Source organism: Aplidium turbinatum, chromosome 10, assembly GCF_918807975.1.
Source record: "Aplidium turbinatum chromosome 10, kaAplTurb1.1, whole genome shotgun sequence".
Lineage (NCBI taxonomy): Eukaryota > Metazoa > Chordata > Ascidiacea > Aplousobranchia > Polyclinidae > Aplidium > Aplidium turbinatum.
In genome coordinates, this window is record NC_137481.1 from 2,959,165 (window position 1) to 2,971,869 (window position 12,705).

The 12,705-nt window shown below is 35.0% G+C and overlaps 1 protein-coding gene across 1 annotated transcript; it reads right to left on the minus strand.

Annotated features, from left to right (window-relative positions):
* Positions 1 to 238: 238 nt before the first annotated feature.
* On the minus strand, positions 239 to 10,644 carry LOC145778017 (aldo-keto reductase family 1 member B1-like). Its single transcript, XM_082589403.1, has 8 exons — positions 10,536 to 10,644; positions 9,826 to 9,993; positions 8,765 to 8,887; positions 4,167 to 4,244; positions 3,102 to 3,325; positions 2,471 to 2,636; positions 1,904 to 1,980; positions 239 to 825 (listed from the first exon to the last, which is right to left on the minus strand). The coding sequence occupies exons 1-8, from the start codon at positions 10,602 to 10,604 to the stop codon at positions 774 to 776; spliced, it is 957 nt and encodes a 318-aa protein (XP_082445529.1). The 5' UTR covers positions 10,605 to 10,644; the 3' UTR covers positions 239 to 773.
* Between the last annotated feature and the right edge of the window lie 2,061 nt (positions 10,645 to 12,705).

Sequence of the window (12,705 nt, forward strand, 5' to 3'; positions counted from 1 at the left end):
CCACTCCACTAACCACTAAGCCAATTAATGAGCAATGCAAATAAGAGTTATGTTAGACTTCCCGTGGCAGCACCGAGTATTGAACACGAACCAGTTGAGTGAGGCACTACTCCACTAACCGCTAAGCCAATCAATGCGCAATGCAAATGTAGCCTTTTAAAAGGCTAACTTTTGAATTTGCAAAACTTGGTATGAGAAACTCTGCTTTCCAGACGAGATAGCAGCAAAACCGTTGTTGGAATAATATTTATTGAGAGTTAACTGGTATGGATTATAAACGGCTATGTAGTAAGATTGAATGGCTAAATTTGACAACACAATAAAAAATATTTTTGCTATAAAATAGGTTTAAACGAAGCAAGCTCGAAGAAAACTTCATTAAATTTTCAAAATTTATTTGTGCAAACAGTGTGATAGTAAATTCTGCTAAATAATCCACATCGAAGAAGTCTCAGATAAATTCAACAATATCTAAAGTCAGGTCATGTTAGCCAGCTTATTGTAAAATGTGTGGATCTACATATTGTGACAGTCTTCTTCATCCATAAGTATATTATACTTTATAAAAATGAGCCTTGTAATTAATGAGAAATAATTAAAAATTAGGATCAAAGTAATATGTAATTAATGCAAGATACAAAAAACACATTTCAGCTTTATCATGTGAACTAATCAGTCATTCTTTTAGAATCGTCAGTCAACCCAGGATTTTTCCTTCGGTCCTTTGCATGAGTATATGGGTAGTCTGTTCCAATTCCTCTTTTAGAAGTTCTTTATTCTGAGTAGTTCTTATTGAAAGGGAAATACTTGTGCTTCATGTTAAACCTTAAAATAAATAAAATGTTAAAAACAAATAGGTTGGTTTTGAATCTTTATCCTCGGAAGCCTTGATAGGTTATTCCTGGTAGTTTCGCATACTTGTAGAGACTTTTGACGCAAGGCCGGTTACCGAGATTGACAGAGTAAAGTTTTCGATTGTTGAAGTGTTGTTGCCTTGGAATTATTCTGTTCACTAGGTGCCGCTGAATGGAGGGCAGTCCAGAAATGCGTTGCTCAAGCGCACACCCCGAGAGTCGAACCAGCGCCGCGTGATCGGCAAACATTTCGCTCAACGTTTGGCTTGGCTCACAATTTAAGAGAATTCAAATTTTATTTTGAGTCTACCACTTGATACTGAACTAGCCTAAACCTTCATTGACCATTAGTGACGTCACACAGGTAACATAAGTTTTAGAATTTCGGTTTAAATTATTTTATCAGTTGTTTGAGACAAAGATTCATTTCTTTTTCACAAGCCAGTAATAATAACAACAGCGTTTATATAGTGCCACATCCCAGTGATGTAGCTACAAATCTTTTGGGGGTGATAAAAGCAACTGTTGTGGGGCAAACGTTAATTAACATGAATTATAGTGGTATCAAAACGTTGCAATAGTATTACTGTAAAACGTTTTTTGAGAGAGGCAAGATAAAATATTAAACGATGTAGCGTTTGCCCCACCCTGCTACGTCCCTGCTACACCCACGGTGCAAAACTATGCTCCTGGCTCTGTACATGACGATAGTAAGTTATATTAGGAAGTTGGTTAGACGATTTTTGAGGATATTTACTTTTAATACATTGTCAGTTATAAAAATTCAGTTCAGTTGTTTTTATTTCTGACCATCACAGCAACAACAATGCACGTCAACATAGCAAAGGTGGAAGAAAAGATAGAAGCGACAAAACGTGAACTTTGTAACGTGCTTATGACCGAAATAAGTTATTAAGTTGAAAAAAATTTGGGTTCAGGAACAATTGTTGCAAGATTAGCTTCCTAAAACGAAAAATTAAAATATAGTTGATGTAGGCTATATCGCTGGGTTGCAGGTGGATGATAACAAATAAACAATCTCTGCTTACCAATGGCAAGTTCTGAAATCTCTGTTCAATCCGGTTATGGTAGCCATGTCTTCTTTTGACAATTCAAAGTCAAAAAGCTGAAACAACGTATGAAGAATTACACTGTCATATAAACCTACTTCAAAGTTGCCAGACTAATCGCCTTCCCAGTAAAGCGAAAATAAAGTTTTGTAGGCTACACAATAAAAGAATGTATGTGTAAGAGAAGAGAGAACAAAGGCGAGATACTTTCCAGTGGTCGCTCAATTAGTCTGCAAATCATCACAAACATGCAGTGGCTATAACTGCACTATACTTATAATTGGCAACGCTGGAACTTTAAAAAGTACGAAATTATGTTATGTTATGTTGTCTGTAAAATGAGGAATAATCACTAACAGCAACTTTATTGGGAAATTTGTGCTTGATAGGAGTCAGATCAACGCTTTCAGCTACTATTTCTAGGACTTTTGTACCACTTTATAGAAATGTTCTACAGAATCTTATTGCTTTAAATGGCTTCATTTAGTGCTACTACCGGACAGATTCTTTATGAAAGTAATTCCAAATATGATTTAATTATTGTACCTCAGAATTTTCTTTTATCCGACTTGGGGTGACGCTTTTGGGGATGATCGTCACGCCTCGTTGAATCTGAAATCTCATGACAACTTGAGCGACACTCTTATTCAGCCTTGAGGCAATTTCAACAAGTTTTGGGTCCTCCAACAAAACTGGCTCATCCTTTGATTTCCTGATAACAAAACATATAAAACACATAAAAACAATGAAAACTATTAATACTACAAAAAAGTGCTCAATGCTAAGCAAAAAGACAAAGCAGAGCGAATTAAATCAATTATTACTATATCAGAAATATCAGAAAAAGTGTTTTTTTGCTTAACACTAAAGATTTGTATAATAAACTATCAAACAACTTAAACATTACTGTCACATATCATTGACTGCATTCGCTTATTATGAAAACGTTAAGATAAATGCAACAATTTTGTTGAAATTTATTAACCTAACTTTGAATTTTTTGAGCTGCAACTGCGTATTTATTGAAATCATGTTACACAGAGTAGCTTAATCTTAAAAGTGCAGTCCTCCAAATAACCTTACCGTTCTTATTTTGATGTGTGTTTTTAGCTATACTTATAAAGCCAAGAAACTAAAAAGTTAAAAATATCTAAGTTGCTCAACTACTTTTCCTCACCATGCTCTGTCACCACTTCCCAGTGGACTAAAAGCTGTCACCACAATTCCAAGCTTCTGGCAGTGGTTCACTAAATCCGCTTGAACCAAGTATGGATGGAGCTCTATTTGATTGACAGCTGGTGCAACGGTACCTTCTTTCATAATCCTATCTACTTGGAAAATGTTGAAGTTTGAAATTCCAATACTTCGTACTAGTCCTTCCTTTAGCAGTGCTTCCATCGCCTAATTTTAAGTACAAAAAAGCAAATGCAGATTGTACAAGATACGTTGCGTTTAAAATTAGGCCTAGTGAAAGTATATGTGCTGGAGACATTTTTTTGAGCAAACGCGTTACATCTACATCTGCTGCAAATATTGGTTTCAATGGACATGTACCCAACAAAAAAATCATTTTTTTTCTTTACCCCTCAACCTCAAATATAACTTTCAACCCAGTCATCGCTATGCACTATCATTTTTGTGCATTTCAGAGGGAGATACAAGGCTGATAGAGGTCTGGCCTTGAAGAATATAAAGCAAGGAGATTATTACATCACAATTGTATATCAAATAAAATAATTTACATAAAATATAAATTCTATTTGAACAAGAACCTTTTGATGATCCCAATCAGAGCGAAGCAACCTGCTAAGATTTTTAGTGAATTGTATTCTAACTCTATTTGATCTAAAATACGAGTCTCTTACAAGTCAGCAATTGTGAACTGAGCAAGCGACAACTGAGCTAGCAACATTTCAGCAAGTGGCTGAAATTGCCAAGCGATGAAGCAGAACAAATAACAACTGAGCAATCCGAAACTTAGCATGTCACAAGTCAGCAAATTCAGTTTAACAAGCGACGACCAAGCAAGTCCGAACTGAGAAAAAAATCTCATTTGCTGACTTGGTAGTAGCTGAAATGTACTTGCTGAGTTGTCGCATGCCGAGTGGTCTGACGCCCGTAAAATGCTCTATATTCAGAAAATCAACAAAAACCAGCTTCTAAAGTAAACTAACTTCACTCCAACAAAGTTATAGCTACTTATTTTGTCACAAATATTCAGCATCATGTCTAACAACTATACCTTCCACGTGGCAACGTAGTCCGTATCCTCCATCATCGTCTCTCCTTTTTCATTTTGTGGGAACATTTCTGTAGGTGTCTGAACAGCAAAACAAGATTAATCCACTTTTCTTTAATATGTAATAACAATTAGCAGTAAAATAAAAAGCACAGATAATGTGATCTGGTTTTTCTGCACTTAAAACAATTTAGAAATAACTTTTTTGTCCAACAGCGATGTCGTAAACGCAATGCAATGACCCTCGGACTACGCTTTTTAAAGTGGAGGAATTGCTGGCGCTAGGTAACACTAACTGCATCCTTTTTAGCTCTCCAAATGGCGAGAAACGTTAAATCTTAAAAAAGTGGAGCTTATTTTTGAAAAAGTAAAGTACCGTACCACATTAACACTTTGCTCCTCAAAGGGAGGACAGATTTGGCCCCCCCCTCATATTTCCTTTGATTATTTGAAGCACAGTAACGCCATGCACTTGGTTTTTCTTGACTTTTCCTAAAATTGCCAGGCGGATCTGATGATATTAAATTTGATGCTACAAGTTGTGTAGTTTTCTTGTAAATTCAAGATTTTGGTGAATTTTTGCTATTTCTAGCTCACTTCCAGCAAAGCGTGAAATGGATTACATTGCGATAACAAGCCATAAGCTCATAATTGCTTCGTGCATCGATATGCGCGAGCAGAGAGAAACATCCTCTTGGTTTCCTTTGTTTGGTTTGACCTCAATAATACAAAGCGCGTTATTTCTTATGCCACAAAAGAAAAGCCAGTGATCACAAAGCTGTTAATTAGAAACAATAATAGCAAACGTTTTTTGCGTTATCAGCTCTACAAAGAAGAATAACAATCCACGATCAAAATAGTAGGCTATGTAGGCCACAAACTATTCAAAACAGTTGTTTCAAGCAGATAATATTCATTGACGAATAAAAAACGTTACAATAAGAAATCTTCTCTTGGGTAAATGCACGAAAACCTAGTTTCGAAATAAACGTTCTATGGAAATGCTCTCATTGACAAAACTTGCAATTGAGGAAATGTATCACTGCAAATGCTTTTGGGAGAGGCCGAAGAAATGGCGTTTTTGCAAACAGTAATTGTGAGATACATTCAAAATTATGAGATAGGCTCCATTTACACGTAGCAGCTAACTCGATGGCTACAATATGTCCCTTCCCTGCTTTATGTCGCCTACTTGTTGTTATGTCCTGCATTTTTGTTTCACAGTGCACTGTGTGTTGTTCCAAAGAGCGCAAAATGAAGATGATAATGCCTCATCTACATTACTAAATATTTTGTAATGTAGAAGAGGCATAAAGCTAGGCGTCACATAAGACAAACAACAAATCAGCTTTTTTCATCATTGATTCAACATCTGAATACGTTGCGCCAATGTATAAGAGGCCGGCTATTGTGAAGACCCGCCATTTATAAACGATCCGATTATACCAAAAGTGGGACAAATTAGTGGATCAAAGAATGAATAAACAATGCTGAGAAAACTAAATCTAAGTGATGAACAATACCGATGTCTTCATTTATCTTTGAAAAATGCTGCCTAAACTTATCAACAAAAAATACCGTAAATAACGGCAAGGATCCCGAAAGCAGAATTTGCTCGACTTTGGCATGAATGTAGTCAGACATCTTCAGTAATAATTCCACACATACAATAACGGGCTCTCAACGGCTGTAAGATACATAATAATCAACCTGGTTCTGGGCGGTTTGTGTAACAGCTTAGGGGAAGACACTACTTGAAATGATGCACCACACAAAAGATTTTCAATGAAGACTGAGTCTAAAAACCGATGTGGATTGTGCTGCACAATGACTTCAAGTTTAGAACAGAAAATGCACAAAAATGTCACGATAAAAATAAAGACCTTGTGGGAAATTTTCGAGAATCATAACACGATGCAAATACCATAAACGCGTAGTTTGCATGCTGCTCTAAGCTGGCCGGCAACCACAAAGGTAGACAATACAGGCAGTTTATAATTCGAACAGGGCAATAAACATTATAAATACGTAAACCGACAATTTTCTTTTACAAACGTTTTACGTCTAATGGTAAATTTTCCCCCAACAATTTTTTGTGAAGCGCTTGCAAACCACGGTTTTGTAAAATAACTCATCATTATTATTTTTTACTTCTCGGATATTGTAAAACGTCATCAGCAAAATCACAAAAAAAAATTTCATTACTTCAATGTAGTAAGCCTAAGAATTTTTTATAGAATTGTAGCCACGTTGTTTCAACAAAGAAGCCATTTTTTGGCAATATAAAGTTATAAAAAATAATTTGCAATCCTGCAAATGTTTGGAAAGAATCTAAGAAGTCTTCTCACAATCTGGCACAAAATGATTATGTTTATTGTATCTCTGCAATATTTTTTACGACAAACTTTGAAGCTTCGTTATAATCATTTTTATCTTTGAATTCAAAAGTTAATTTTTTTTTGGCCAGAAACATAATCGCTGCCTTGCTGATGTTGTCGCATTTACGCGTATTTTTTGTGCTTCAAACAATGACGACCCAGGCAGCAATCTATTCCTTTTACATTGATTCAACATTTGTAAACGTTAAATTTATGTAGCTTTGCTGACTGTGGGTTATTTCACATTTCCTTTGTTTACGCATGTTCCTCAATTCGCTGTTGCATTGTTTCGACGCTGGCGGACTAAAAATGTTATTTCAAATTGATTGACACAATCTTCAATAAAAAGTTTAGCTTCAAACTTAGCTTTGTTGATGTAAATGCTGTATTGTTGGTGGATGTAATTTATGAGTCATGTTTATAAACACCCGTAAGCGAAATGACTTATGATGTAGCTTGCATGATATTTGTGATGCGACTTGACACAAATCCACAATTTCAAAAGCACCTAATTTGAACTTAGAAATTTCAGATAATTTCAACAACTTGTTCAATTGTCTTCTCTCTACTAAAAATATTCATACTACAAACTCAATTGTAGACCTAAAATACACAAAGGAAGATGTAAACAGCTATTCAAGCAGGCTAAGGTGTTACTTATGAGAAATTTGGTTCCATAAAACTAGAAGCTAGCCATGAGTTTGGGAATGCATTAGTTTAGGACGAAAATGTAAGACAACAAACGCAGTTTTGTTTTTTTTCAAATTCGTGTAACAATATTACTCTGATTGTAACTATTTTAGAATCAATGAGTAGCTTACAATAAGATTTGCTCGCAAGTCGTAAGTAAATCTTTATCAATGCAATGATTTGGCACACCGCACACACACTTCGTGCGTTCGATCGAGCTCATTGTTTTTCAGAACTTTGCATGAAATCGGATTAGCACGGTAATTAAATAGCGGCAAGATAAATCAAAATTGTCGTTTTTGGGTACCTTTGCAAAAATTGAAATATCAAGTTTAACATACAAAATTTTAAAATAATGACTTTTCAAACTTATAGACAAATGATTTTTTTTCACACCAGTGCAACTTTTGTTGAAATAGCATCAGCAGATAACACGTAACAGCTGATTGAATTTGATCCAAAAAAGGCCCCCCCTTGAGCAGTTAACTTCCAAAAAAACGTTGAAAAGCAAAGGGTTAAATTGACAAATTCAAGTTTATTAAAGTTTTTGCCACACAAAAGTAGTTTAGTCAAAAAATAATCTTATTCAAATAGAAACTTTTGAATTATTTGTAAAGTCAAAAGATGATTTTAATGCAAAGTTTAGTGACGAAATTTTATTTTAGAGTTTATTTTTGAAGTAGGTAAAACGATTATTCTATTTTATTTAAGCTTCGCAAAAGACCGTGTCCCAATACGCAGCGGTATTTGCTAACAGAGAGTGTTAAGACACAAATATTTGCACTTTCAGACATGGAAAAAAATGCTTGTAAAATTGAAAAATTTAAATTTTACACATAGTATTGTATTGGCATTTAGACAAGCCGTTGCTGACCAACAGTTGTATTCTGAGCAAGCGACAACTGATCAAGTGACAACTGAGCTAGTAACAGTTCAGAAAGTGGCTAAAGTTGGTAAATGATGAAACTAAGCAAGTAACAACTGAGCAAGCCGAAACTTGGAATGTCACAAGTCAGCAAATGAGTTCAACAAGCGATGACCAAGCAAGTCCGAACTGAGCATGTAAATCTCATTTGCTGAATTGGCAGCAGCTGAAATGTACTTGCTGAGGTGAAGCACTTGCTGATATTGTTGCATGCCGAGTGATCCGAAGACCCTTTCAAATGCATTGTGCACATAGTGTAGGTGATTCAAGCTTTTACTCGAAACGATAAGAACGAAACAAGCCATTTTTATCCTCGGACACTAAAAGCTTTTTTGAGGGTTTAATCCTAGCGGTATTGCATACTTGCAGAGGGATTGAACCATTGACGCCGGTCGGGCTGCTGAGATTTACGCAGAGCACCTTCCATTTGTTGAAATGGTGTTGTCTGCAAATATTTGGTTTATTTGTTCGGTGCAATTGAATGGAAGCTGGAGAGGTATTCTACCGTATTCTTGAAGTGCTTTACTTAAGGATACCATCCGAATATTCAACTATTGTTTCTTGAGACTTCATTATGTTTATCACAATAGCAAATGATGTGTACTTACAGTGTATTTGAAGGCAACAGGAAAATGCATAAGATAAAGGTCTAAGTAGTCAAGTTGCAATTCCTTTAAACTTGCCATCAGAGCTGATTTTACTGCTTCAGGCTTGTGGGAAGTGCACCAAAGCTGAAAGGAAATCAAGTTGATAATAATGTAACAACAGATAATAATTGAAAAAATTTGTTTGAATTAACGTTTTTCAATTTATAAATGCATTTTTTCTTATACTTGATACTACAGCATGGATGAATTGAAGCAATATCATATCGTAAAAATCACGCAAATAAAATTCTTAAATGCAGTACAATAGAAATTAAACCATACGGTATCATTATTGTTATTGTTATTTTAATTTTATTATATATTTATTTATTGCATTTAATTATTAAAACTTTTTAGTGTTGCCATTTCTTATTTCATTGTTACGCTTAAAAATGGCCATTGGGTCCTATTACAAAGCATCAATCGTTGATGCGTTTTGTAACAATCTCATAATTTTCTTTATCACCAATAAAAGAATACCTAGTGGAGTTATTAGTAGCACAATTGAAATTATAAACAATCTGACGTTTATTACGGGCAAAAGATTGACAAGCTTATTCGGGGTATGAAACTGGCTCTTGTCTGGTATCAGAAAACTGATTTATATCACATTCAAAGAAGAAAAATACAAGAAAATCCGCTAACATTATGGAAAAGATACAATACGTACAACGATTATTTAATTACGTTCAAGGGACAATATTTTTCTACATCATAATCATCATTATCATTTATCAGCAGCAGACAAAAATGTCAATATTCGAATCAAAAAAAAGAAAACAGGAATATACAAAAATAAAAGCAGTTGGGCACAAACAGTAGTGGCGTGAAAGTAGCCAGAAGACAATTCAAGACAATCACATGCAATGAGCAAGTATGTTTTGCGTGGTTTTGCCCTATGGTTTACTAACTTAGTAATGTTTTCCACTAAACGCATACAGCAATATACGGTTGAGAGTATTGTTATTCAAGCACGACAACACACACAACCCACAAGACCTAGAATATTGCACATTTCTTACTTTGCTGGTTATAAATAGATCTTCCCTTTTTACTTTTCCTTCCTTGATTTTATTTGTAATTCCATTCCCGATTTCGTTTTCGTTGGCATATAACCATGCACAGTCGATGTGCCGGTAGCCGCTGTCTATAGCGCTTTCTACGGCTGCTTGCACTGCTCCCTTTTGAGACTGCAAGTAAATAGGTTAAAAATACAATATGACCTAAAAAAAGTATTGCATTTTTGAATATCCGAACAAACGCCTAAAAACCTGCATACTTTTGTTTCAGACAGCAATTTACAAATAATACTTTTTGCAGATGACTGGATATCAAGTACTTTTAAGTTTTTAAGCAATTAATTTTACACCCGAATAATTATTAATTTTTAAGAAAAAATTTAACTTTCGTTGTTTTATCAAAAGTTCACCGCGACATGTAATAAAGTTACAATTTTTATTGTTCATTTGGCTGCATTAGACGAAAAGGTGAATGCATCAATTAATTAGTATCTACTATCATCAATTTATAAAGGTAAATGCATCAATTAATTAGTATCTACTATCATCAATTTATAAAGGTAAATGTATCAATTAACAAGATGATGAATAGGCTACAGGAAAGATGCTTTTATGACAAATATTTGTTTTAAAAGCAAGTTGATCTTAACTACTATATGCTTGTTACACTGCAACCCAGTATGTCAGAAATATGTAAGCTACTGCTGTCATACCTTCCATGTCCCAAGACCCAAAACTGGAATCTCATATCCAGAGTTCATCTTCGTTGTTTGAACAGACATACTTGTTATTGAATAGTTACAATTCTTGCAGCAATACAAAATAACTGAAATAATAAACGTACAATGACATTTCGATGAAATCCTCTGAAACCGACAACTGCCCGGCCTAGTGGTGCGAATTCTTGTCCAACGCTCAGAAGGACATACTGTATGTTTTACAATATCGAGCGTAAGCCTAGATCTATCGAGGCCGCTCTATTGTTTCTTTGGCAGCGCTGAAACTAGGGATTTTAGGCCATTGGGATGCTACAATACATCCGCCTTTGGCTTATCCGCCACACTAGAGGGCCACTTTTTATTTGATTAAAAAAATTGTTTTTTTATGGGATAGATAAGAGTAGGCTACTGAAGCTGGTTTTTAAGCAATTTAAGGTATTTTGGAGAAAGCAAACTTATAGAAAAACGTAAAAATTCAGTCTCGGAATGTAATGTCTCTAGCTTTTAAAAATACAGCTAAAGATAAATATGAAAACCGACGTCCCTTCCATTCACTTGCACTGAACTTTCAACCTCCAGACACTGGTCCGGATACGACAAAAACCTTTTTAGGACAAAGCCAAAATAGAAGCAATCAAGATATACTTTTCAAATATGTTATAGATGTAACCAAAACGGTTATAAAACAAAAATATGGTAAAACTAAATTGAACCAAACTGCTAAAAAATATCTAGGATTGTTCATGAATTTGCTATTTAGATTGTATTTGAATAAGGGTATTCTGATGAACTCTAGTAAGAGTGAAACAGGCTGTAGCCTAGAGGTTATGAGAAAATAGTCACTGAATTTGACTTAGATTTATGCTTTCAAAGAAAAGAAATCTGCATCTTTCCAAGACATTTAGCTTCGTACACAGTTTAAATAGCAATGAGTTTCAATCAATTTTGAGCTCAAGGTAAGATAATGCTGTAGTTTAGTAATCCAACTTTTCCTCATTTTCTTTTAGATTAATATTTAAAACTTTATGAACCAATCAAGATATTCAAACATTTGCTTTCAAATACGATATCCTACCAGCATTGTTTGCGCAAAAGCATAATGCTAAGATAGGTAGACAAAGACAACATGATGACTGAGGTATCCCATAAATCAGAGACATACGGCCGCAGGCCAGACCACAAACTACGAAACTTTTTTGCGGTCCACCTCCTTCAAAAATGCCACAACTGCAGGATAAACTGTAGCACAAAAACTTTCAGTGCTCGAACAGTAATGATTTTATGACAGTTTATCTCACTTAGCAAAATTTGTTTTATTTACATTGATTTAACGTCTTTGAACGTTAAATCAATGTACAACAACCAACGATAGCAAATAGTTCTACGGCTCTGTTCAAATCCAAGTATTTACAGTTGTGGACATTGCGCAGCTTAAAGAACTTGAACAGAAAACGAAAAAAATCCTTCATTGCATGCATTGCTTTGCTGTAAAAACTGTTCTATTATTATACAAACTATATTGCTTGGATATAATTTTAAGTGTGTAAGAAAACGCAAAAAATTAAACTGAGATATATTGCGTCAATCCAGGATAAAACTCTTGAAAACGCTTTTCTCATTTTCAATGTTGTGTCAACTGCTGGGTGCAGCATGACGATTTGTACTATGTATTCAAAGCCACACTGTCACGCTTTGCATTCTTTCAATCCAACTGACCTCATTCAAGTCGAAGGCTGCCTTTTAAATGACTTTGAAAAACGCATTGTCATAGTTGTCAACCATGAATCGGCATTAATTGAGTTGGTAGGTAAAGCACACAAGCGAGTTGAACACTACTAGAATGTTCCTTGTTAATGATAAACGTTCAAAGTCCAAGTACAAAGTCGAACATTAGATCAAATGCTCAAAATTTAACAGGGTTTAGTAGGCTCGACAATCACCCGATGTTCGTGGCGGATTCTGCCATTGATAAAGACTAATACGCTGAGATATGAACTCCCATCAGCTTTTTTGACCTCATAACTTTCACGGTTGTCTAAGATCTGGACTCCATCTGCACTAAAGCAATCTGACAGATATAGAAAAAACTGCGGCGTTTAGGCTGGTTTAAATGAAACCAAGAATTTATGAACAGTAGGCTACACAACAAAATTTACGCAATAGA